At 38.6% G+C, this 27,874-nt stretch overlaps 1 protein-coding gene across 1 annotated transcript in view; it reads right to left on the minus strand.

Moving 5' to 3' along the window:
• LOC148361821 (sodium channel and clathrin linker 1-like) overlaps positions 1–27,614 on the minus strand; it is a 28,863-nt gene extending 1,249 nt beyond the window's left edge. Inside the window, exons 1-15 of the mRNA XM_088342613.1 lie at positions 27,363–27,614; positions 19,679–19,795; positions 19,512–19,607; positions 18,020–18,085; positions 14,098–14,162; positions 12,445–12,535; positions 11,368–11,429; positions 11,128–11,305; positions 10,032–10,130; positions 7,850–7,921; positions 7,700–7,771; positions 7,498–7,637; positions 7,200–7,392; positions 2,436–2,632; positions 2,292–2,370 (exon numbers count right to left, since the gene is read on the minus strand). Of these exons, the coding sequence (XP_088198739.1) occupies positions 2,292–2,370; positions 2,436–2,632; positions 7,200–7,392; positions 7,498–7,637; positions 7,700–7,771; positions 7,850–7,921; positions 10,032–10,130; positions 11,128–11,305; positions 11,368–11,429; positions 12,445–12,535; positions 14,098–14,162; positions 18,020–18,085; positions 19,512–19,607; positions 19,679–19,735 (1,467 nt within the window). The 5' untranslated portion in view covers positions 19,736–19,795; positions 27,363–27,614. The remainder of the gene's footprint in view (positions 1–2,291; positions 2,371–2,435; positions 2,633–7,199; positions 7,393–7,497; positions 7,638–7,699; positions 7,772–7,849; positions 7,922–10,031; positions 10,131–11,127; positions 11,306–11,367; positions 11,430–12,444; positions 12,536–14,097; positions 14,163–18,019; positions 18,086–19,511; positions 19,608–19,678; positions 19,796–27,362) is intronic.
• Positions 27,615–27,874: the final 260 nt, after the last annotated feature.

Below are 27,874 nucleotides of genomic sequence, written 5' to 3' on the forward strand. Positions count from 1 at the left end.
AGAAATTTAAGGCAGAACAGAATAAATCATTGGGCTGGATCCAGCCCACGGACCATATATTTGACATGGCTGGTGAAATGTAACCATAAATCAGTATTTAAAAGCAAAGGGAAGATTATAAAAAGGGACCAAAACGCAACATCTTACTTCTCTTTTTCTGCCAAGCCTTTTTTGGGTACCCGCAGCAGAAAGATGGTGGACAATGATTTCAGCTCCCTTAAGGTGAACCACATGTTATGTAAAACAAATGCAAATTTCTTGAACTATGAGTATCTTAAAAAAATCACCTTTTTATGAAAGTTAACCTATTTTGCCTATTATTTAAATCAATATGGTGATTGTCTAATGAATTCAGGGTTTTTTAAACCATTTTTGGCTGCATTTTTGGCGCTTGTCCTGTGTAAAGTGCTGCACAGTTTATTAATCCAAATTCAAAAATGTAATTATGGATACATTCATTTTGACTAATGGCAGTATTGTTAATCGATAAAGGTAAGAACCAAGACCAGTAATTACCCGAGCTCAGAGCTACTGTGAAGTCATTTTCATTGGATCGTGAGTGTCTAAACTGTCGCCACTTTATATGGACAAAGCAGTTGGATTTTGTTTTTTTTCCACTGACATAATCCTTATTTGAATGCTGCACTCTGAAAACACCTGGTTCAATAATTCCCAAAATTGAAATGTTCAGTATTTACTTGCAAAGCTTTGTTGTTAAATGTAGCATAGATTTTACATTTCCCCCTATGTTCCGGTCCAGAACCTTCGCTCTGAAAACGCTGCGATCCCAAAAGCATAGAACAGATCCACAAGTTCGAGAGCGTTCTCCATTCGGGCCCCGGTGCTGTGGAATGCTCTTCCCCCTGAGATCCCATTTGCAACCTCAGTGGAAATGTTTAAATCTAAGCTTAAAACACACTTCTATTCTATAGCATATTATTATGAATAACCTAGGCAGCACGGCGGTTAGCGCATGTGCGGCACAGTTCATGTCTTGGGAACCTCCTGCGTGGGTTCAAATCCAGCTCCAGACTTCCTGTGCGGAGTTTGTATGTTCTCCCCGTGCTTGCGTGGGTTTCCTCCGGGCACTCCGGTTTCCTCCCACATTCCAAAAACATGCATTTCAGGTGAATTGTCCCTAGGTGTGAATGAGCGAGTGAGTTGTCTGTCCCTGTGTGCCCTGCGATTGGCTGGCAACCAGTTCAGGGTGTCCCCTGCCCACTGCCCGATGATTGCTGGGATGGGCTCCAGCACCCCCGCGACCCTACTGAGGATAAGCGGTGTAGCTAATGAGATGAGATGAATAACCTATATTTTATGTTGACAAGATCTGTGTATTATTTGCCCTCATGTAGGTCTTAGATCAGGGTTTGAAATAGCATCTGCCCGGACGCCCGGGGCGTGCATCCTTTACGTTGGGCGTACAACTTTCACAGCGTCTCTGCCCGGGTGGACGACAACTGTTTCAAGAAAACGAGCCTTTTTTTTTCCAAATCAAACGTTTTTATTATTCCGATTTTGAAATCTTCATTCGGTTTGGAAATTTCGGTACTTTGGTTTACATACTCGGCAGCCGATCAGAAGCCTGCATCGTGCTTCCGGACTTTCCCGAGCGTTACAAGGTCGTGCATTTGCTTATCATTTTGCAAAGAAGATGCACAAAGAACACAAGAAAAATGGAGAAGTGGTTAGGAATCAAGCCAAAACCTCAGCCCCAGAAGAAAGATTCAAAAGAAGCTAACAAAATTGATGGCGCTACAAAACGTAAACGTACATTAAAAGCATCGTAGAAAGAGGAGTTCACATTGCTTGTAGCAGACATTGCATAAATGAAGATGAGTAAATACAGGTACATATTCATGGCAGATGAAAAACAGCGATGTCATATACATGCAACGAATGTTCTAAGCAGATTTATAATAAACTTAATTTTAAAGTGTTGTTCTGTTATATATTCTGATTCTCAATCCTTAAGGCTTTGCAACAATGGGTGTTTTGCGATTAGTAGTCTTATTGTGTTTAAGTTGGGAAAAATGGGGCTGGCAGCTTTATGGCCGGGCAGGCAACTTTTCTGGTGTGCGGTAACTTTTTGTCATGAGTTTCAGACACTGTCTTAGATCAGAGGATGGTGTAATAAGTCTGTGGTCTGTGCAGCCCTTTGAGACTTCTTGATATTTAGGGCTATACAAATACACATGACTTGACTTGACTTATGGTTTTGACTTAATGGACTAACAATCAACCTGACACACTGTGTGGAGGAGTTTTGCATTATTTTCTGGTTCACAAACCTCATTCATGGTGTCCCGACTGTTTCGGAGCTGGAATTCCGACTCATGTAATCGCTGTTTGAGCTGGCTCATCTCCGTTCTGAGAGGACACACAAAGCCATTGTGAACACAACTTTGGGTTTGGGGTACTGTAGTATACTTTACGTGAGATGCTTAATCCTGTTTTCGAAAGTCTTGGTCATGTTTAATGCATCATCCTTGGAGCGTTTAATGGTTTTCTGCTGATCTGCGAGTAGTTGCAACCGCTCGGCTTTAAGATTGCGGCTCCTCTCTTCCAGCACCAACATTTGTGCCTGGATTGTCTGCTGCTTCATCTCATACTCTTGCTCCATCTGCAAGATCTGGAAACTTCAATTGTAAGTTTTGGGGATAATTAACATGAGCAGCATCTAGATCAAGTGTGTCGAAACTCCTTTTTGTTGAGGAGCTACAGATTAGAAAAAACACTCTTGGGGGCCAGACTAATAAATAAATGGCATGAAACAGATGTCATGTCCTGACTAGCTGACACTTTAGAATGTCATCTAAGTGCTTGCTGGTAGGCTTTAAACACATTTTTGTTTTATTGATATTCATAACTGAGAAGATTTGTTCACAAAGGCAGGTTGCTTCAAACATGAAAAAAAACTCATAGTAGATAACTGATTAAATTTGTCCAGACCTAAAGAGACAAATTTGCCTTTCAAATATGCATCACACTGCATTGATCGAAAGAGCACAACTCTGTTCCCTAGTGGACAATCTGTGAATTGCATCTTTGTCTTAATCCATTTTTATTTCTTGACATTTCTTTTCATTTCACAACAAGATAAAATAAAAATGAAATACTATTACAATAATAACATATTGGCTTCTTCTTCGGTGCCATAGCTTGAAATCTTGATCTTCACGGGACTGTGTCTTGAGCGGTATCGATTTCTACAGCCCGGCTCGGCAGCTTTTATACCCGTGGTCCACAAGCGTAAAGGACGTGGAACTGACGCGATGAGAAAGCGGAACAGTCGCCGGCGTCTGTTTTGCGGGCATACCACGGATGAACAGCGGTTTGGCCAATTTTGCGCAATTTCTACCGCGGGCAACCACGGGCAAAAAAAAATCGCAAAATTTTACCCGCGTTACAGACGCAAAAGGCTGTGTGATCGGGCCCTAAGCGCGGAGTGAAGTCTGGTGGGTGCATAACTGACTTAGTGCTAATATAGTAAATGGTTTGGTCTATAAAGAGCATATAAGAGTATATAAAGAGCTCACTCCCCACTATGGCTTACAGTCAAAGTGTCACACCAACCGTTCCTGTTTTGGCTTTACATTGGTAAGTGATCTTTAATATGGATGCTCATGAAACAGTTTAGGTTTACTGTTGGGGCTGTTATGATGAAAACCCCAGAAAAACTGTAAACAGCCAGAAACGGCAGCCAAGCCAAAGAGCAATTTGATTGGGTGAGTGGTAGGAGTGGGCAGAGCTATGCAGAGAGTGCACTTCTCTTTGCCCAGCGCCATCTGCACTGAAGGTAAATACGTTACTATCCTTTTTATTTTGTGACATTTTTTAAAAATACCTCTGCTTGAACCATGTTTTGAAACCATTATTTATGAAAAGAAAGGGGTCAAAATCAGCCTAAATGATCTTAAGTAAGTGCTGGAGGGAGACAAGTTTAAACTGGTATATTTGTTGGTATGGGACACAGGCCCTGATATTATTCTTATTTCATGAATTTGATCAAATCATCTAATGTCACACAGTGAAATAAAATAAGCTGAAAAAATGGATTTTGTCTGCAGAGCGGGTTTGGCGGTTTTTCTGAAATTTGTCTTAATATATATAGGATGTCTCTCTCTAGGAAAACAAAGAAATCAAAGTATTTTGCTATTGGCCGGTCCAAATTGTCCCTAGGTGTGAATGAGCGAGTGAGTTGTCTGTCCCCGTGTGCCCTGCGATTGGCTGGCAACCAGTTCAGGGTGTCCCCTGCCCACTGCCCGATGATTGCTGGGATGGGCTCCTGCACCCCCGCGACCCTACTGAGGGTAAGCGGTGTAGCTGATGAGATGAGATGAGATGAGGTTCTTTGGGTCAAAAAGGTTCCTGACACCCTGCCATAAAAAGTGTGCCTTAGATGTTAGGGTGGGGATCTTTCAGAGCCTCACAATTAAATTATTATAATGATGTTAAAAAATTAATTGAGGTTTTATTTTCCTCGATATTTTTTGCAGGTGTACCTTCAATAACGTCAAAGCTCAGGATGACAAAGACGAGCTGTGTTCAAAATGCATTTGCCCAGAAAATAATTGAAATATACAAATTAGATATATAGAGATTTTATGCAAAAACCATGTAAATGTTCCTCACATGATGCATTTTTAAGAACTTGGGAATACCTCAGAGGTAAGACGGTAAAAACCCTTTTTCTATGCTCAAGTTTATACATTGTTTTGTTCCACTGCCAATCAAACTAAGAATAAGATGTACTGGTTGGTTCATGTCAAGTCATGTTTTTGTATATTTTGTAAATCCCTTTATCACCAGGAGTCTCAAAGTGCATATGTACACACACACACACCATGTATTTGGCAGCACGGCGGCGCAGTGGTTAGCGCCTGTGTGGCACATTTCTGAGGTCATGAGGTCGGACCTCCTGTGTGGAGTTTGCATGTTCTCCCCGTGCCTTCGTGGATTTCTTTCACGCACTCCGGTTTCTTCCCACATTCCAAAAACATGCATGTCAGGTTAATTGGCCTGTCCAAATTGTCCCTAGGTGTGAGCGAGCGAATTAATTGTCTGTCTCTGTGTGCCCTGGGACTGGCTGACAACCAGTTCAGGGTGTCCCCTGTCCAATGCCCAAAGATGCTGGGATGGGCTTCTGCATCCCCGTGACCCTACTGAGGATAAGTGGTGCAGATAATGGATAGATGGATGGATCATGTATTTGTAAATCTGTGCCTCGCCAGTCACGAACCTAACTGCACGTCACTGAAATGCCTCCTGCAGTCAGTGAGCTAGCCATCTAGATCTATTCTGAAAATGAACACATATACAGTACTGTATTTTACAGAATATAAGGCCCACCTAAAAAAATACCAAATTGGGCAGAAATATGAAATTGCACCTAATAACCTGTTGAGCCTTATTTATTGCTGAAGACAGTGAATACGTTTTTATAGGGGTGCATTATTATATAAGGTTGAACAGTATACCTCTTTACTTCAGTGATGGTTGATCAATCGTTAATTTCTGTCCCTAATCGCAAAACATCATATGCAAAGGGATTCAAACCCGGGTCGGACGCCGACACTTTCGCACTAGACCTTCAGTGGTACAGGTGACATCCGAAAAGGCATTAGAGCTCATCTCTTTATCACACTATTGCTACTCACGGTGGCAGAAACACTGATTTGCATAGTGCAGGGGTCTTCTATGTGGTGACCCCTAAGGATAGGAGGTGCCAGCAGACCTGGACTGAAAATAGCTCAAATGTGCTGGGTCATTGTGATTTTTTTTAGTAAAATTATTGATTGTATTGGTTGACTGAGTCTATTTAACCCTATTTTTAAATTAATAATCTGGTAAAAATCAATTGTTATTTTTGAAATACAAATAAATGCATCCCATAGGCTTCATTGACAAAAAAATCCATTCTCTATCTTCTATAATCTCTAGTATTGATTATTTTAAGCAATTATTTCAGCGAATATAATGAGAATATATTAATGTAATCATTCATCTTTTTATTAATTTATTTTACAGGTAATAGAACAAACTAAATTTCAATTAATGGGTTTTATAAAGCGAATGAGAAAAAAATGTGCAGTTTTTTAGCTATCCTACCTTGTTAGCTATTTAGCAAGCTATCTACCTGTTTTTTTTTACATTTTTTTGCATGCAATTTAGCTTATATTGTATCTTTTTTGCTAGTTATTAAGCTAAATTGTGGCCTCTTTTCTAGATAGCCATCTAGCCTTTTTAGCTTTTTATCAGGGAATATAGTTGGCTTTTTACTGTTTTAGCCAACTATCTAGCTCCCTTTTAACTTTTTTGCCTGGTCACTTTTTGAGCTTATTATTAAGATATTTTTTAGCTATTTAGCAAGCCATCAAGCTAAGTTTTTAGAAATTCATATCAAACTGGGTGCCCTTTGTGCTAATTAGCAACAAAAAGTAGCTCTCAGCTTGAAAAAAGTGTGAGACCCCGGGCATAGTGCATTCTGATAAGTTAAACAGTCCCTTTACCTCTTCACCTGTGCGTCAATAACGTTCAGAAAGACAGAAACGAAATACGATACAAGACATGAGCCCGGCCCGAAATTCGTCAGCCAAAGACATCCGTCCTCCCGAGTCCTCACAAATAAAACAAACATTTGCTCAGGTCTTGCTCCCTCAAATTAAGTTAATCGGTCGAGCTTGAGCTTATTCGGGCTTTTATACCCGCGAGCCCGGGTTGGGTCAGGCTGGATATTTTAAGCTTGATCTTAATTCCAACGTATGTAAACATATTAAACAGAGAGGTTATTGACGTACAGGTGAAGTAGTGAAGAGATTATTTAACCCATCAGAATAAATTATGGAAATCGCTAAATCTGGTACGGCCATTAAAAATGGTCTGATAATGAGATAAGGTCAATTGCATTTTCTCATGTTATCCGTATCACTGCTGGTAAATGGTAGGCGCTCTTACCTTGTGATCCGAGTTCGATTCCCGGGGCAAACAACGTTATGAGATATTAATAAGTAATAGTTCTCAACTGACTTATTATTGCACTTGATGTGCCCTAAACATGGAAGCTTTTACTGCAGTCTCAATTTAATATGCCTTATACTCTGGTGCACATAAGATATATGACTTTTAGGGGTATGCCTTTTAATTCAGTACACGTTACGGTGCGGAAATACGGTACGTTTCATGTCATAAAAACTCACTTGATTTTTGGTGGTATTTTGAATTTGCAAGTTTTTTCTGTGCAGCTCGTCGATCTCCCTGCGTAGCTGCAAGTTCTCCTGTTGCAGCTGAAATCGTTCCTGGCTGACCAGTTCGCAGTCTTTGCGGGCGGCGGCCAAACTGCTCTGCAGACGAAGGACTTCATCCTGGCTGCAAAGCAGCTCTTCGTTATTGCTGTAGATGGAAAGGACAAACGCTGCCGGTGGCTGAATCGGTGTTCTACCGCTGCAGCCGGCAAGCTGTACCGAGTGAATCGAAAGAAAATTCGCCGTCACTCACTCCATTTCAAACCGTTTGACTTTGTTTTGAGTACTTTGCAGAGTGAAGTTCACGTCGTCCCTCGTCCTTTCTGCACTCATGCACCTCCGCTGAAGGGCATTGATCGTTTCAAGGTCGTGCTCCGCTCGGTGTTTTGTCGCCTACAACAGAAGTAAAGCGTAAAAACGTGACTTGAGACTCGAGAGGGAACTAGTCAAACAACCTCCAGTTGTTTCTCAAGAGCTTTTTTCTCATGCTTGGACTTCTCAATCTGAGACTCTTTTATTGCGCACTCCTGCAGACAAGTGGTGCAAGTGTCACCATGTGAAGAAGGACAGATGAGAACATCGAATGGGATCTAAAATGCTTTTACCATTTTGAAATGGGACAGCTCCTCTACTAGTTGGTGCAGTTTCACGTTGCACTGCTCTCGCACATTATCCACCTGGAAAATATAAAGGACGCAGTTTACTCAGGTTTAAAAAGTGCCTTGTGCAATAGTATGTTTCCTTTTAAGCCAGGGCTACATGATAGAAAAACAGTCTTGCGGGGGCAGGACTAGTAAATTAATGGCATAAAGATCTTGCCTTATCTGGAGGGCTGGGGGTCTTTTGGAGGCTCACAATCGATTCAGGGATATAAGATTATAAAATGATTATTGTGTTTTTTTCTACTCAATATTGTTTTTCTTTCGCAAAGATTTAATCTCTTGCTGTGTTTATCAACTATGTATTTGTAAAAAGAAAAGAATTGACTTAATTTCCACTACGTTTTTTTCAACGTGAGCAATGGTTGGTCAAATAGGGCATTAGACCTCAGGGGAACTTTTTTTTATCCTTCCCAGAATAAAGCACAATTGCACCTCCACTTCTCTAGGGGGCATTGGCTTTCTCAGTAGCAGAGTGTTCTGTTTTCATTTAGCCTATATATTTTAAACTGCAGGTCATTGTTTGACGTTTTCTTTTTGCCTCTCTCAGCATTGTTTCCCGGGCCATACTGTAAAAAATGATGTGGCGGGCCACCTTTGGCACACGGGCCTTGAATTTGACACATGTGCTCTAAGCCATTTAGGTTCTGCATTATAGGTATTTATCATTTTGGAAACTTTCTGGCTCTGAAAACCATTTGGGTCAAACATTAAACTACAGAAAACAAACACCTCTTACCCCATTGGCACAAAATTGTTCTTGTTTTTAGGGCAGTTTTTTGCTAGATTTAAACCTTTTTTTATTTAAAATAAGCTAAATTATCTCATCTAACACAAAATGGCTTGTTAATCAGAGACATTTTCTCTCTAGGAAAATATATTTACAGAAGCAGAAGGATCTTCCAGGGTTAAAGATCAAAATACTATGCAAAAAAAACAAAACAAAACAATGTACTAAAAATAAACTTAACTGTATAATATTTAACCACTCGATGTTGCTGTATTGTGTAGTGTCACACATCAACAACACTTGCATTAACCGCAAAACCACCCGGATTGCAAGTGACCCCACCCATCACGCAGCCTCTTCAACCTACTGCCATCAGGGAAAAGACTTCAGAGACTCAGAGCCAAAACCAGCAGGCTCAAGGACAGCTGCTTCAATCAGGCTGTAAGGCCTCTGAACTCTTGTCCTGCCCTACTCCCTCCGACCGCTCTGCCTTCTGCAAAATCAAAGCAAAACTGCTTGGTTTAGATTTTGGGTACACTCTGCACATTTTTTAATTCTATACCTTATATATTTGTAGATTATTATACAGATACCTTTTCTTTTGTTTACCTTGTTACTTCTTATTTGTATTGTGTCTTATTTTTGGCATATTTGCATGCAGGGAAGAGGAAGTAATTTAATCTGTGCTTTACGTTGTGCATACAGCATATTTGAGAATAACGTTGAATGTTAAAGTCGATTGCTAATGTTTTTTTCGCATTTTATTTTATGTAGCAAAAAATGAGAACAGTGGAATGTTTCTATCAAAGCTTTTCTTGTAGAAAACCCAGTTTGGCCAAACTTTAACCAGACACTTCTTTGGCGGCCCCCCATGTAATTTGAGATTTAGTCCCCTGCTTTAAATTAAGAAAATTATCTACCTCCTGTTTTTATGCAAGGTTGAATTTGCATTACTTATGTATTTTAAAGTATTCATGTTATTTTGGTGCAGGGTTTGGCAACCCAAAATGTTGAAAGAGCAATATTGAACCCAAAATAGCGTGTATGTTTGGAGCCGCAAAACAATTGAAAGAACATACTGGAGATTTTATATAATATATATATATATATATATATATATATATATATATATATATATATATATATATATATATATATATATATATATATATATATATATATATGTGTATATTGCACATGCCTATGTTTATTGGAAAACATTAAGAATGTGTCATGCTTTTCCCTTAACGAAGCCATATCTTTTTTCTATTATCGAACAATTTTTAAAAAGCACCAGGAAGACACTGAGTAGCACTAAAGAGCCACATGTGGCTCCAGAGCTGCTAGCTGCTGACCCCTTTTGTAGTGAACGTATTTTAAAAAAAGAAAGTTGTATACCTCCATCCTCGCTCGAATAGCAGCTTCCTGGATTAACCTTTGGACGGCCTTTTCTTTGTTATCCAGATTCATTATCCTATGCCTCTCTATTGCCAGTGGCTAAAGAAAAAAAACACATACTTTGCTTAAAACCATACCTATCAACCTCCACGCCTCCATGCCCTTACAAACTGTCGTATTTTGCCTTACAAAATACAAAATAATCTTACACCAATTTTTTTCCAAACGTGTTGATTTATGTAGTTTAACATGTTATATTGTACATGCGTTTAGTTATATCCTATATGTTTTAACATGTATATATATATATATATATATATATATATATATATATATATATATATATTGTCGTGAGATACTGAGTTGCTCGACATGAATGAGGTTTATATAAAAAAAAGTTCAAAAATTAAGTTGCTTGGACGTTCACTGCAGAAGGAAAAAATACATGCAAATATAATTAAGTAGAATAATACATTTTCTTATTCAAATTAATAATTCATTTTCTGCATTAAATTATCGTTGGTAAAATACTGATTAAAGGGATAACCACAAACCTGTTTTTTTATTTTCTCCTTTTATACTTCCCTGTTTTCTTAACTTCTTTATACAACATAATAATTCGTAATATAATGCATCAAAGCAAGTGATCCGTTTGAGAGCCAGCTCTTTTAAATGAGTTGAGCCGAAAAATCCGGTTCTCTAAAAATAGACGGACTCTCTTTCACTACACAACTACCACATGAAATCCGAGGCGGCAGACGCATGCGCACAGTAGCATCAAACCGCTCGCTTCGTTTGCAATTAAAAAAAACAATACCCAGATAGAGGCTTTCGTGGCGAACTCGTTTGATTTGATTGATTTGCCATTTCATGATAGCCTGTGTATACCGGTTGGTACCCATAATTGACCAATTTACGTTTTTCCGCACAGATTTTCTTGTACGTCGTACACGTCTTAAAATGCATAGTAAACATACTTTGTACGGCAAAAATGTACAGGTTGACAGGTATGTTAAAACACAAAACTTTTATTTACTTTTTTTTTTGAGAGAAAACAACAGATAAATATTTTGGAGTAAGAGTGACAAAGGCAGACCTGATCTAGGTCATGCTTCTGGGCTGGTCTTGTCGGAGCAGTCAGCTCACGCTCGTAGGTTTTGTTTCGAGCTTCATACGTGTCCTGCTCAAAAGGAGCACGAGGGACATGGACGGAAGCCATCATGGTGTCCAAAACAGATGGCCCCTCAAAAGCGTTTTCTGACACAGATTTTTGACTGTGAAAACATACAGAGAAAATCATACAGTCTATTATGGAGCAGTTTTATCATATGCTCACTTTGCCTCTTGCTGTCGGAGGGTTGATTCCTCACGCCATCTCGCCTCTGCTACACCCGCTTCCTAAATATTAAAATAAGAGTTCAGAGGTAGTAAGAAACATGTGCAAAAAGTTGTTCTTTGCCATTGCTAACTTTTTTGCTTTCCTAAGACCAAGCGTGAGATTTATTTTGCTCATACCAAACCAATCTAGCAAGCTATAAACCAGGCAAGTCAAACATACAATTTCTGAGTACATCAAAAAAAAAGAAGCAGGTCTCATTTCTGTTGTAAATTATGATTTTCCTAAATAAATACCATATTTTCACGACAAAAAGGTGCACATAAAAATCTCAGATTTTCTTCAAGTTGTGCAGCACGCTTTATCGTTTAGTGTGCTCTCTGGTGTTGTAAAGCGGCAGACGTAGCTGAGGACACCATGAGGCTCTGTGGGAAAAGTGGGCACCGCGCTAAAGGGTGATGTGTGGGCATGTAGAGAAGGCTAGGTTCACGCCGAGGAGTTTTATGCCTAATTACGATTTCTGAGTGATCATTCACATTTCCAACTCAATGCGACTTGTATGCATTCACTGTTTGCAGAAGTATATCATGGATGCTAACGCAGTAGCAACCCCACTATCGGAGAGTTATTGTGCTACTGGAGGCTTAACAACTTAAGTTCTCTCATCTTGTATTTCAAAACAGTATGACAACTGAGGTAAGCATATTTATATTCACAGCTCCCACATATATTTGTTTAGTGTGGTGGGCTGGTTCAGACATAAAACTGCATTTATGTAACTGTTAAAATCACCAGTTTGTTAACAAATTCGATGCAAAACATGAAAATTCATTTTTTCCATTTATTGTGAATAAATGAGCTGTGCTTAGAAAAGATCCCTTTTAATTATCGGTTATAATTTGTAGGCTACAAATGTAGGCTGATCGATAACGCAAAGTACTTAAAACCAAAGCCAAAAATTTGTTGTCGACATATAATTACTGTTTTGGCTCACTTGAAAACTTAATGTTTGGATCAGGCCGCTGAGCCAAAATAGGTTTGACATGCCTAGTATAAAAAGTATGTGTTTTTGGGCACCTTTCTTTTTATCTGCCGCTCAAGACTTTCCAGTTGCTGGTTCATTTCCTCCATTTTGTCCGTAGAAAATCTTAAATCAGTATTTGCCTTTCTGCAACAACACACACATAATATTAGCATAACCTTGCTTTTAATAAACCACGCTCTAAAAACACAAATCAAAAGGGGGACCAAACCAATATTTGAATAAAGTTGACCTTTTTTTGGCGTCATTTTAGGGTTGTTGTAAACAAGACGACCCAGACTGTTTATTATAAAACAAACAAGTTTTTTTTTTATAATTTTCTTTTTTTATTGTTTAACAAAACTATTTGTTAAACAAAACTATTTTTTACTCAGAGACGTGTGGTGAAGTTTGTGTCTGATGAGGCTAAGTCAGATACAGTATACAAATTAATTAACATACATATTATCAGGGTTGGGTAGGGTTACTTTAACTTGATTACTTTCAATTACTTTTGGATTATTCCAATACCAAATATGCTAATAAAAGACAAAAAAACTAAGTATGAATAAAATTACTAAATTTTGTGCAGGCTCGGGGAGTAACGGAACACATGGAATGGCAAGAATGTGTCGTGTCCAGCATGGTCGCCGTGGCAACCAGCTGGCCCCGCCCCCTGGGCAACAGCTGAAGCAGATCGCCTAATTTGCGCGTTTGCTTCTTAAAGGGGGTTTGGGGTTTTGCGGGTGCTGGCTCATTGCATTTTCTGTTTTGCATTATCTGTCTGCATCTCCCATTCTGTTTTGCTCTGTCCTGTTTTGTTTGAGTCGGAAGAAACCTGTGTTTGCACGTTTTTTTGTTAAAGCCTGTTTGTTCTGTCTTGTCTCTGAGTTTTGGACGACTTTTATTTTGGTAAATAAAAGTTTTGATCGTCAACGCAATTGAGTTCTCCCTTCCTGCCTCCTGCCTCCTGCTTCCTGCCTCCGTTCTGGTCCTCGTGACAGAATGAGCCAGCCAAGAAATGAACTCAGCGGACGATCCCTTGTTTACCTGTCTGATTTGCCTGTCCTGTTTGCCTGTCTGATTTCGCCTGTCCTGTTTGCCTGTCTGATTTCGCCTGTCCTGTCTTGCCGGTTCTGATTCTGCCTGTCCTGTCTTGCCGGTTCTGATTCTGCCTGTCCTGTCTTGCCGGTTCTGATTCTGCCTGTCCTGTCTGCCTGTCTGTTTTCGCCTGTCCAGTCTGCCCGCCGGACCCCCCCTGCCGAGCGCCGAGTCCGGTCGTCCGACGCCGATGGCGTCTGCCTCTCCCCGTTCCTGCGTGTTCGGAGGAGGGAGCGGGGTTGCCCCAATCGAGAGCGTCGACCCATTCCGACTCCGCTGCCGATCGCCTGTCCGACACCCCCCCTGCCAAGCGCCGAGTCCGATCCGTCCAACGGCGATGGCGCCTGCCTCTCCCCGTTCCTGCGTGTTCGGAGGAGGTAGCGGGGTTGCCCCAATCGAGAGCGTCGAACCATTCCGGGGTGCGAGGTAATAATTTTGGAGTTTGGGTCAAATCAATCCAATGTTGGACCATTTTTTACCTTAACTTGCATTATTTTAACACAGGTTTTTCAGAGTGCAATCAAATTCCATAATACTTTGAAACACATTGCAGTTTTGAAGTGTCGCTTTCATTTTGTTTAGCTGTGATATTGAGTGTAGTTGAGCACCTGAGTTGGCTGCGTAGTTCCTCTTCGTTTGGCTCGTTGTCCGTCACGTGAAATTGTATGTTGAACTGTGTGTAACAAGGGATGATCAACAGCCATATACATATTAATTTAACTCAAACTACTCCTATAGAGCTGGGGTCTGAAATGCAATTAATGTGAGGGCTTCTTGGGAATGTCTGATTATGTATGGGTTACATGGCATTTTCTACGAGAAAGCGGTTCCTGCATTTAATCATATTTTCAAGAGCAACTAAACCATATTAAAAATAATTCAGAATGTGTGGGCCCAAAATATTGCATAGCAGGCTTTGTAGAAATCTACTCTAGCATCAAATTAGCTAATAGTATCAAATTCTAGACTATCTAGAACAGGGGTCTTAAACTCGCATCAGTGGTGGCGCGAACAAGTTTGATTATGAAGGCTACTTCTCTGCCAATTAGTTAGGCAGCGCTTAAAATTGGGAACCATTCATTCCCAATTAAAGACACAACTACTGTCCATGCGGAAATAAAAAAAAAACAGCCGGCAAAACCTGAGTCAGCCGGCAAAACCTGAGTCGCGTGTGTGTGTATGTATATATATATATATATATATATATATATATATATATATATATAGATATAGATATAGATATAGATATATAGATATATAGATATATAGATATAGATATAGATATATAGATATATACAGTATATATACAGTATATATATATATATATATATATATATATATATATATATATATATATATATATATATATATATATATATATATATATATATATATATATATATATATATATATATATATATATATATATATATATATATATATATAATAGATGTGGTATTAGAAGGTCTGAGTTCTTGGCTGTGTGCTCCTGTTGAAAGCATCAGATGGAGCAATTTTGGACAGAGTCAGAGACAGACAGGGTGAAAGACAGAGACAAGGAGGGGCACAGAGGGAGGGAAAGAGAGGTGGGGCAGCAATAGACAGACCCAGGAGAGAGACAGCACAGAGGGAGACAGACATGGGTAGAGAGACAGAGACAAGGAAAGATGGGGAGAGCAAGAGAAAGACACAAGGGAGAGAGAGAGAGAGAGAGCTGGAATGACAGAGACGGAGAAAAGGACAGAGAGTGAGCGAAAGAGTAAGAGACAGACACAGGGGAGAGAAAGAGAGCAAGAGACGAAAAGAGACAAAGTGAGAGAAGAGGGGTGGGACAAGGGTAGAGGGAGACAGAAACAGAGGGAAAGACAGAGAAGGAGAGACAAAGGGGGAGAGGCAGAGACAGAAAGGGACAATGATAGAAAGAGGGAGAGAGGAAGAGAGAGACATTAGAAGAGATAGAAAAATATAGGCAGACATACACTGGTGGGAGAGAAAGAGACCGAGAACAACAAATAAAGAGAGAGAGACCACATGCACATCTTATGTTCCCACCCATCCATCCATCCATCCATCTATTGTCTTCCGCTTATCTGGGGTCAGGTCGAGGGGGCAGCAGCCTTAAAAGGGAAGCCCAGACGTCCCTATCCCCAGCCACCTCCTCCAGCTCATCCAACGGGATCCCGAGCCGTTCCAGGGCCGGCATTGGGAAATAGTCTCTCCAGCGTGTCCTGGGTTGCCCCTGGGGCTTCCTACCGATGGGACATGCCCAGAACACCTCCCGAGGGAGGCGTCCAGGAGGCCTCCTTATCAGATGCCCGAGCCACCTCAACTGGCTCCTCTCAATGCGGAGGAGCAGTAGCTCTACACAGAGTCCCTCCTGGATGACTGGGCTTCTCACCTTATCTCTAAGGGAGAACCCAGATACCCTGCGGAGGAGACTCATTTCGGCACTTATATCCGGGATCGTCTTCTTTCGGTCATAACCCACAGTTCATAACCATAGGTGAAGGTAGGAGCGTAGATCGACTGGTAGATCGAGAGCTTTACCTTTTGGCTTAGCTCCCTATTCACCACGACGGACCGGTACAGGGTCCGAATTATTCCCTATTAGTATTATTTTTATTTATTACCAATCAATTTATTTTGTTACTATTATCAATACAAGTATTCACTTATCCTTGGATCTCATTTAGAGCAGAAAAAAACATATGCGAATGGTGGAATGTTTGATGCAATTTTAGTCCTCACTCAACCTGGATCCGAACACTGGGCGCCCGCTGAGTAAATTGAGTTGAAGACCGTCATCTAATTAAGACAGTACAAAGAGGTACCACTGTTTTGTGATTGCTTGAAAATGAACAACCTCAAAAATCTATATTCAATGTTATCACACTGTGATATTTACTTTATCACGAGGTTTCGATATCACCACATACCTCAATGCCTAAAAATTCAAATAATGCTCCATATAATACAGTGTCTTGCAAAGTTTTTGGCCCTCCCAAAAACTTTTTGCAATATTTCAGGCTTTAACTCATGGATGATAAACTCAAAATATTTTCCAAGAATCAACAACACAATCGTGAAAAGACACACAAAAAAAAATATTTTATGTCGTGCTAACGGATAAAAAATTCAAAAGTAGGCATTGTTGGAATGTTGCCCCTTTTGAATGAATACTTTACGCAACCTGATTCGACTGACCATAGCCACAAGTCTTTTTAGATATGTCTTTCGAAATTTTACACATCAACATTTGCCCATTCTTCTCTACAAAACAGCTAAAGTTCCTCAATGTTTAATCTTGAATGTTTGCAGGCAGCATTTTTTAAAATCTTTCCACAAATGCTCTGAGACTGAGGTCTGGACTTTGAGTTGGCCATTCTAACACTTTTATATTGTTAGTTTTACATTCCATTGTAGATTTTGCTTTATGTTAAGGGTTGTCTTGTTGGAAGGGGAAGTTGCGCCCCATCTTCATGTCTCATGCAAACTCCAACAGATTCTCTGCCAGAATTGCCCTTTATTTGGCTCCATCTACCTTCCCAACAAGTCTAACAATCTTCCCAGTCTCTGCTGAAGAAAATCAACGCCAAGCATGATGCTGTCACCACCATGTTTGACAGTGGGGATGGTGTTTTCAGGGGGATATGCAGTGTTGCTTTTAGTCCAAGTGTAACACTTTGTATTTAGCCCAAAAAGTTAGATTTTGGTCTTATCTGGCCAGAGCACTTTGTTCCACATGTTATTCGTGTCTCCATGTGGCTTCTTGCTAACACCAAACAGGCCTTTTTATGGGATTCATTAAGGAAAGGCCGTTCGTTTTGCCACTCTTCCATTATGGGCAGATTTATGCAGAGTACGTCTAATGCACTCGATTGTCCTACCTCAGCTGTGTATGCATGCAGGTCATCCAATGTGATAATGGGCCTCTTGCTTGCTTCTCTGTTTAGTTTTCTCCTTGTCTGGTCCAGGTCATGGTAGGTTTGCAGTGGTTTTATGTTCTATTTTGATATTTTTGCTCGCACATTGATCCGGGATATGTGTAAATGTTGCAAAAATCTTGTCTCCTATTACTGCTTAGAACAATTCCGCAACTTAGTCCCTGACCTGCCTTTAGTGTTCTTTGGTCGTTATAAGGCTGCCTTTTCTCCACTCTCTCCTTTCACAGACCTGTGGCTCCATCAAAGAGCAGATGCAAATAAACTGGCACACTGGAGCACTCTGTCACTGTCAGTCATTTTGGTCAAAATTGCTCCTTCTTCATAAGTTATCTTGAAAATTCTGGAGTCAGATGGAGAACAGGTGGCCATTATTTTTGCAAATCCTAATTTTTTGTTTTTTCGTTGTAAATATGATATAAAATGAAGAAATAATTTGCTTATTTTTGATGATAATGTCTCACATGTTGATTCTTTAAAAATATTTTCTTTTTTTTTTTTGCTTGAAATGTTGCAATCTGACAAAGTTTTTTGGGAGTGGGGGTTTTTCATTACTTTTGCTAGGCACTGTATTTGACGAATGGCTTACCAACTGAATGTCTTGATTAGTCCCTTTGACTTCGCACATCTCTTGGGTGAAGTGAACAAGCTGGTTCTGTGACCAAAGAACAGATTTCTGCCTTTCAGTACAATTTCGAAATGCAGCTCTCAATTTTTTATTTAATTTAACGTAGCTAGGATAAAAAGGTAGAATATGTTTTTCTGTTGAACTCGTTATTTATTTCTATTTTAGAAATGGGCAAGTTCAGGTATAAAGTATCGTATTAGGCCTTTTGAAGATATCAGTACTCGAAACAACCCAAATTTTGTCTGCTTGTGGCTTTTTATTTAGGCACAGTACATAAAAACATCAACCACTAATAAACAAAAGGAAACAACAGAATGTTTCCAAATAGTTAAGATTAAACTATTAGTTTTCTTCAGAAAGAATGAAAAATTATACACCGGTAATATTAGTATATAGTACCAGTATCGTTGACCAATCCTGCCATATGTAGAAACAAAGGTATGAAAAATAAATACCTGAAAATATATGCCATACAAATAAACGGGCACATAATTTAAAACCAAAAAACTTTACATAAATGCGGTAAATGCATTTTGTCATTTAAAATATCATACAACTTAGTACTTTTTGTAACGTTTTATACTTTTCAGTGCGTTGTTTATCTTTTATACATTTTAGTTTTCATAGTATTTTTTTTTCACTACTTTTGAGTGCTTTTTCACAATTCACAGTACTTTTTTGTATATTTTTATACTTTTCAGAACTTTTTCATTCTGATTTGAGTTTTCATATCCATTTTTTTTCATACTTTTCAGTAAATTTTTCACTTGTTTACATTTAGGTTTTTAAAGTACTTTTCAGAACTGGGTCATCATTTTTACTACTTTTCAGTACATTTTGTACTTGAAAGTACTTTTTATATATGTGTATACTATTCAGAAGTACTTTTTCAGACTAGTTAGTAAGTTAGTATATTTCCAATTTATCAGTACATTTTTCACTTTTTACATTTCAGTTTTATAGTCCAGTACTTTTTACTACATGTTTCTTCACTCCAAGACCTGCCAGACCAACCCTCTTCTCAAAGGTATTTTCAAGTCTCCTTTTCAAGATTCTTTCCACTCCAAGATCCCATCACATGTTTTACCTCCTCGTCCGAGACCTGCCATTCCGACCGTCTCGCCACCCAATATCCCCTCTCAAGTTTCCCTCTCAAGATCTCCTCCTCTGCTCCCTCAGTCCCACGCATCCTTCTCGCCAGTAAAGCCTTTTGTTGCTGTTTAAATAAACGTCCCCCAAGTGGGATTAGATCACATCCCTTGTGTCCCGCGTTTGGGTCTCTCCAAAACATCGTGATCAACTTTTCATACTTTTCAGTATTTTTTGTAAAAAAAAAAATCTACTATGTGGCCACTGAGTAAATGAGTTTCCCGCCCCTGGATTACACCGATTGTAAAAATGACCAACATTATATTAAAAGTTCAATATTGAGCTTCTTTGTCATGCCACTTGCCTGCTGCCCCTCAGTGAGGGACCTTTGGTAGAGCTCCTGGAATTGTTCCACCTCTTGAGCTGCCTTCTGCCACATTTCCATGGCATGTGCGTATTCCTGTAGAGAAAATGTTTTAGTGTATTTTAATCAAATTCTCCTTACAGTGTTTTTAGTAAGACAAATGGCACCTGTTTAAAACGCTGAGCTAGTGTTTCATATTCCGTCTTGAGTTGTTCCACCTCCATTTTGCTGCTGAGATTTTTGGCAGCAGCAGAGGCTTACTGCTCACTCTTTTCACTTGAAACCTATCAAAGTTCAATACATTCTTCAAAATGAAATCAACTGCATGAAAACTATATTTTATACACTACCGTTCAAAGGTTTGGGGTCACCCAGACAATTTTGTTTTCAAAGAAAAAGTCTTTTATTTAGCAAACTATTGGTAGTTGTCTAATGCCTGTGTTCTTTTGCCCATATTAACGGTGTCCTATAATTGGCCAGTCTCAGATCCGGCTTTTCTTTGCCACTCTTGAAGGCCAGCATCCTGGAATCGCCTCTTCACTGTAGTTGTTGATACTGGTGATTTTCAGTTACTATTCAATGACGGTACTAGATTAGAACCTACGAGGCATCTATTAATTAAACTACAGACTTTGATGCAGGGGTTGGCAATTATTAGGAGTGGGGGGCCACTTTGGGCTAAAAAAAAAATGGGGTCCAATGTGGCCATCCTGGGGAACTATCACATTTTTCTGATTTTATAATTATATATACATACAGACATCTATATGTTATACTTCTTTGTTTTTAAATAGATCAGTTTCATTAAATTGGTTTTGAAACACTCACAATTAAAGCAGACTAATAAATAAGGTCCCTGTTTGAAGGAGTAAATTGGATATTTAGTTTTGTAGTATTACTGTCATATCATTTTAGTATTTTTGTTGTATTACGGTAGGTTTATTGTTGTAGTGTATCTGCAGTAGTATTTTGTAATATTTATGTAGTATTTTTAGAGTATTTCCATTGTAGAATTTCTGCAGTATATCTGTAGTACTTTTATTGAGATATTTACAATATGTAATAGTATTTTTGAGTTATAGTATCCCTGTAGTGGCATTCCTGTAGAAGTATTTGGGAAGCATTTCTATAGGAGTATTTTTCTAGTATTACAGTATTATTTTTGTAGCATTTGTGCAGTATTTATTTAGTATATTAACGTATTTATGTAGTATTTTTGAATAGTTCTATAGAAGATTTGTTTTTATCATATCTGTAAAATGTTTGTAATGTTACTGTAGTAGTATTCTTGTCGTAGGTTTTTCGTAGTATTTCAGCAGAATTGTTTATGAAGTATTTCCACTGGAGTATTTTGTGTTATCTTTGTGTGGTAATTATGTCGTATTTTTGTATTATAGTATCACTGTAGTAATATTTTTATAGTACTTCTATGGTATTTTCTTTCCTTTTTAGAATGAAAGCAAAGATATTAGGTCACTGTCTAAATTTGATATTTAGTTTTGGAGTAATTTTGTAGTACGTAGTATTTTTGTTTTAGACACACAAAGACACAATTGGGACAAAGTTGGCATCTAAAAACATTTTTTATCAGTAGTACATTATTTAATATTATTTATAAATTGTCATTATAATTTGACAGTTTTTGTTTGGGGGGCCGGGTTAGAAAGCCAGAGGAGCCGCATGGGGCACGCGTGCCGTAGTTCCCTAACTTCTGCTCTAACGTAGTTTTACTCTTGCTTGTGCCTCCGACTTCTTTCTAGTCTGGTTAGAGCCTGTTTGTGCTGTACTATAAAGGGAGTATTACACATACTATATATTGAGGGAGTACTTGGATCTGATGGATACTATTCTCCTGGGATTGATACTATCTTACTGTTTTAACTAGCACAATAACAATGCTGTTAGTGAATTGAAAGATTATGCATTAGTATAACTTTCAAATCATTTCCGTTGTTTACCGGCAGGCTTGATTTGCACTGTGGATTTTATTTTCAAAATATTGTACGATGGAAGATATTTTAGTTGACTTGCTGACATTGTTATACAATATTTTGTTTTTTGTTACATTGCAGATCTTTTTTATTTGACTCTCTTGACTTTTGTCCTGAAACAGTTGTTGTAAAACTATATATTATTTTTTTTATTCTGTTAAAGGAACAGTGTGTATCATTTGACCACTAGACGTCACTGTATTTTGTAGTGCAGCAGAAAACGATTGCTAAAAAGCACAAGGAAGAATACCAACTATGGATAATCACAGTGACCAAAATTACTGTGTTTCTCTCAGCCTTTTTGAGGTTTTTGTGTATACGTATCAGGAAAATGGCAGACAAAGATGTCTGTTTATATGATAGTTTATGTATTTTTGCTTGCATTTTAAATAAATACGCTTTTTTTTTTTTACTAGAAGGCGCTAAATAGTACCAGGGCCCTTTAAAGTTTAAATTGTATTTACTTAATGAAAAATAACCTTTTAGGGCTTAAAATCTGTGCTGTGTTAACAATATTCTTAATAACCTGGTAATAACATAGTAACAACATAGTAATAACATAAGTTGATATTTTTAAGATACAAATAGATAAATTCCAGTGATTTGGCTTCATTAATATATATATATATATATATATATATATATATATATATATATATATATATATATATATATATATATATATATATAAGTATGGTTAATGATGTTTAAACAATTATTAAGAGAATAGTATAGGAATCTATTTGAGTATCAAACAAATGTATTTTTTTATCTTTTTGTGGATTTATCTTACAGGAAATACAACAATCTAAATTTCAATTTATGGGTTTATAATGCGGATGAGCAAAAAAATGTGAATTTTTTAGCTTTCTCTGTGGCTAACTTTTTGGCTTTGTAGCTAGCTATCTTCCTACCATTTTAGCTATTTAGCAAGCTATCTAGCAAACCGTTTAAATTTTGGTCTTATGCTTTCCAGCTAACCCTCTTGCTAGTTATCAAGCTAAATCTTGGCCTCCTTTCTAGCTAGCTATCCAGCTTTGATTATTACCTTCTATATGGCTATTTAGATGGATTTTTACTCTTTTAGCTAGCTCTCAGCTTGAAAAAGGTTGGAGACCCCCGTTCTCATCTCTGGAAAACAGATCTGGAAATATTTGAGTTGTCTTGAGTTGACAGTGTTATACAGTATTCTTTTTTGTTACATTGCTTTTTTGGTTTGACTCTCTTAACTTTTGTTCTGTAACAGTTGTTGTTGTACGGTTGAATGTTTTTACATTGTATTGTTTACACTAGTTAGATAGATAGATAGATAGATAGATAGATAGATAGATAGATAGATAGATAGATAGATAGATAGATAGATAGATAGATAGATAGATAGATAGATAGATACTTTATTCATCCCCTAAGGGAAATTCACATTTCCAGCAGCATCCCTGAGCTGAGAACAGTACAATAATAAAGCCAAAAGAATACAATATACAAATACCCAGTGTGACGTGCAAATGCCCACTTTAGCATGTTATATAGAGTAACCAAATAGTGCTACACAGAACACATAATGCAGTAAGATTCAGTAATATCCAATGTAGGTGGTGTGGTTTAATGTGGGCCTTTACTCTGCCGGGTGGAGTTAAAGAGCCTCATGGCATGAGGAAGAAAAGATCTCTTCAGTCTGTCCGTAGTACAAGACAGTGACAGCAGTCTGTCACTGAAACTGCTCTTCTGTCCGGAGATAATGCTGTGAAGCGGATGCGATGGATTGTCCATGATTGACCTCAGCTTTTTCAGTGCCTGTCTCTCAGCTACTGTTGTTAGGCTGTCCAGCTCTTTGCCCACAACAGAGCTCGCTTTCCTAGCCAGTTTATTGAGACGAGAGGCATCCTTCTTCTTGACGCTGCCTCCCCAACACGCTGCCGCATAGAAGAGGGCGCTTGCCACTACTGTCTCATAGAATATTTTCAGGAGCTTTTTGCAGATGTTGAAGGAGGCCAGCCTTCTGAGGAAGTAAAGTCGGCTTTGCCCTTTCCTACATAGAGCTTCTCTGTTGGCAGTCCAGTCCAGTTTGTTGTCCAGCTGCACACCCAGGTATTTGTAGGTCTGGACAAATTCTACACATTCTCCCTTGATGGTTACAGGAACCGGATGAGTTCTGGTTCTCCTGAAGTCCACCACCATCTCTCTGGTCTTGGTGGTGTTTAGGTGCAGGTGGTTTGCGTCGCTCCATCGGACAAAGTCCTGAATCAATTTCCTGTACTCCTCCTCCTGCCCGTTTCTGATACATCCCACGATCGCAGTGTCATCTGCAAACTTTTGCACATGGCAGGACTCAGAGTTGTACTTAAAGTCCGATGTATATAGAATGAATAGGAACGGAGAGAGAACGGTCCCCTGCGGAGATCCTGTGCTGCTAACCACGGTGTCCGATGTACAGCCCCCCTGTCTCACATACTGCGGTCTGCCTGTCAGGTAGTCAGTAATCCATTCTACAAGGTGTGAGCGAACTCCCATCTCTGTCAATTTCCTACTCAGTAGCAGAGGCTGTATGGTATTGAAGGCACTAGAGAAGTCCAAAAATGTAATCCTCACAGCCCCCTTCGCCCTATCCAGGTGAGAGAGGGATCGGTGTAACATGTATAATATAGCATCCTCCACTCCCACCTTCTCCTGGTAAGCAAATTGCAGTGGGTCGATGGCGTGACGGACCTGTAGCCTCAGGTGGTGCAGCAGCAGCCGCTCCATGGTCTTCATCACATGTGATGTCAGGGCGACTGGCCTGAAGTCGTTGAGTTCCTCTGGTTGCACTGTAGTTGCACTTTGACTTCAAAACATTGTGCAGTGGAAGGTATTATATCCGTCATGTTGACTTTGCTTTATTGGTTATTTCGTAACATTGCTGTTTTTTTCTTTTGACCGACTTGACTGTTGTAACATTCATATTTTTATAAGCTTCTTAAGTTTGCATTGTGGTAATTGGATCCAAAAATGGTAACCTTTTTTAAGATCTAATTATAAACTATCTCAAGAGGAGGGGTTCAATTATTCAATTATCATGAGATTTCCAAACAAAAGTATCGGTATAAAATCTATAGTCATGTCAGTCATGTTTATTTGTAAAGCCCTTAATCTTAAGGAGTCTCAAAGGGCTGCACAGACCACATACTATTGCAAACTACTATTATACTACCCTGTAATCACTTGGAACGAAAGAATACCACAGATCTTGGTGTGACTCACCGCTTCTTGTCAGCAGCCTTGGATAGTAACGGAATCCAATAGTGTTACGTAATTAGGATACAAAAAAATGTAATTGTATTTCGTTATTTACAGAAAAAAAGTACAGGTATATTTAGTTAAAATAAGGATTACTTTGCAATATTATCTTAAAGTATTTTTATGTTGCACATGACAGGGGTCAATATTTTTATTCTTTTCGTCGTTCTGATTAGCTTAGTTTACATTTGCCATTTTCGGTCGCGCCTATCTCTCCCTCTTCAATCATTCATTCCGCATACACACGCAGCACACATATGAGCCCACTCCTTCCTTCCTGCAGAGCTGCCCAAGGTGCCCGATTAGAAAACATGACTATATGAACAAAAAAGCCGCAAAATTAAGAGAAAAGTGCCATCTTATTGACGTGAAACTAACGGGACATCATCAACAGACAAGTACAAACAAATTAAATAACATAAAATGAAATGATGATTGCAATTTATTTCCGGGGAGTATGTGCCCCTGTCAAAATCATCACTTCATGGACTCGCTCACAAATGTTTAATATTTGAATAATGCTCTCATTAGTGTTCTCGTTTGCCCGCATCCCTGCGTCCTAGACGCATAATTTTTGCTGGGGACGCATAGTGTCAAATCAACGTGCGTCCCTGGGACGCAACTTTTTTGACACAAAATTGTCATTATTACCCGGTTACTTTTTTTTTAAACAAAGATTTACCGAACTCCAAACATTTCGTCAGGCAGATACGCCATTGTTGTTTTTGTCTCGCGGTTCGAGTTTTTCGTCTGCACGCCTATCTCGGCAAACAAAATCTCGAGATTACGTCATTGTTGTGGTGGTTCTCGTCGAGTGAAAGAAAAGTATGCCTCCGAAAAAACAGTTAGTATGAAGTGAAAATCAACACACAATTGGAAATTTCTTCGGTGTCAATAATAAGTTGAAACGTAATGCACTAAGTGATAACAACGGCAATAATTCCGGCACGAAAAAAACACTTGTGTGGAAGCGAACGATTCGACGAAAGAAAATAAACAAATGAATACTCCTAGCAAGAAAAGGACTTTTCTGCCAAAATGGACTAAATTATATTCTGGTTACGCAATGAGGAAGATGATAATGGATTGGACCTTGAGAAGGCATTACAACTTTGGCAGGACAGCAAACCACGAAGAATATATGAACTGAAAAATCTGAATTCATAACTACTTTGTATTACCAATTAACTGTGATGATTAAAACTGCATGAATATATAGACTAATAGTTCAGCAATATTATTTTGTATAATGTACAATATTTTTGTGAACTGAAAAATCTCAAGTGATAACTGCTTTGTATTACCAAATAACTGTGATGATTAAAACTGAATGAAAATATAGATTAATAGAATTATTTCAGCAATATTATTTTGTCTAATGTACGATATTGTTGTGAACTGAAAAGCATCGTGAGAGCTCCCACAATGTCAAGCAGGTATTTCATGTTGACAATATCTGTATATTGTTTGTTATTGCAACATCCGTTGCAGCCTGGTCATCCTGGAAGAGGAATTACCTCATGTGCGGTCCTTTCTCAAGGTTTCTTCATTTTCCTCATGTTGAGGTTTTTGAGTTTTTCCTTACCCTCATGTAGGTTTCAGATCAGGGGATGGTGTTATAATAATCTGTAGTCTGTGCAGCCCTTTGAGAGTCCTTGTGATTAAGGGCCATACAAAAAAAAAACGAGACTTGACTATTATGGGTTTTTTTTAGTTTCAGATCAGGGCGGGTTTAATGAGACTGTGAAAAAAATAAACATGACTTGACTCAATACACTATACTACGTAGTTAAAATGTGAGCATTTATATTTGGACTTCAAGCAACTACCTGATCTTGGTTTCCTCTATTTCTTTTTCAAGGTTACATTGATGTTTTATCTTTAACAACATTTAGTAATTTTATTTGTATTTAGTTAGGCTTTTTTCCTTTAAGCATATTTAGTACTGAAGTAATTAAAAAGTAATTAATTTATATCTACGGTTCACGGATCCTTTAACCACTTGCATCGTAGGGGCGGCCACTTCATGAGGTGATGTAACGGGACCCAGGTGTATGGTCTAGCTCCAGCTGGTGTTACACATTTGTTTTATATATTTTCGATTTTATGTTCTTGTTGTTTTACCTCATCTGCAAAATAGATGATAAATGTCAGTCTCAAACGACACAATTTAATTGTTGGCATTAAGGTTCATTTATTGAGCAAGTCTCACTAAATCACGTGAGGTCTCGTGAGACTTGGCCCAAGCACCCTTCTTTGACCTGAGACTTTGCCATCTAGCGGTGATATACTGGTACTTCTCTTACCCTTTTGCTATACAAAACTCAATAATAAACTCCCCCCAACAGTCAAATACGGATTACACAACATGAATCCCAAAATATAACATTTTAACCAGTCAGCAACGCTTGTTGCGCCACACTGAGTCTTGGGCAATTACAGCCTGGCGGTGTCATTACTGCAATATTATGGTTATCGGATTACATTCCTGATTACATATTTTCAACAGGTAATTTATCCCCTGTCTAGGATTACATATTTAAAGTAACCCACCGAACCGTGAGTAATGAAAATGATGTGTACAAACCTTTACATTGACAGGAAACCGGATGTTGACACTCGGTGCGTTTCCTTCTCAGATTTACCTCTACATCTCGCAATTTCTCCTTCATAATTCAAAACGAAATCGCAAGAAAATTGTCTGGACAACTTGAATAAGTCTCCATAGGTATGACCCTTTTTAAACGGGTGTAGACATCCAAAAAAGTGTGGTTAAGTCTCCCCACATTTTAACTACCACCCGAAAATGCAATCTTCATTTTAAATTTGCTTTCTTCAGATTTACGTGCCATGTTTTAAACAAAAACAAATCAATTACGTAACAACGTTGCGACGAATAAAAGCCGCAAATTAAAGTCACGTCGCCGTTGCGTTTAAAGCCTGTCAAAAAATGTCGTGTAAAGTTATCCATAGGATGTGTAAGTGTAGGCTAGCAGGTTTATAAAATGAAACGGAAAAGAAAATAGTGACTTGCATTTTTTTTTCAACTCTCCAACATTCTGCAAGTTTTCGGATAAATATCAGTAAATATCCCGCTTA

This window comes from Urocampus carinirostris, chromosome 8 (assembly GCF_059441175.1).
Source record: "Urocampus carinirostris isolate Australia breed hairy pipefish chromosome 8, RoL_Ucar_1.0, whole genome shotgun sequence".
In the NCBI taxonomy this organism is placed as follows: domain Eukaryota; kingdom Metazoa; phylum Chordata; class Actinopteri; order Syngnathiformes; family Syngnathidae; genus Urocampus; species Urocampus carinirostris.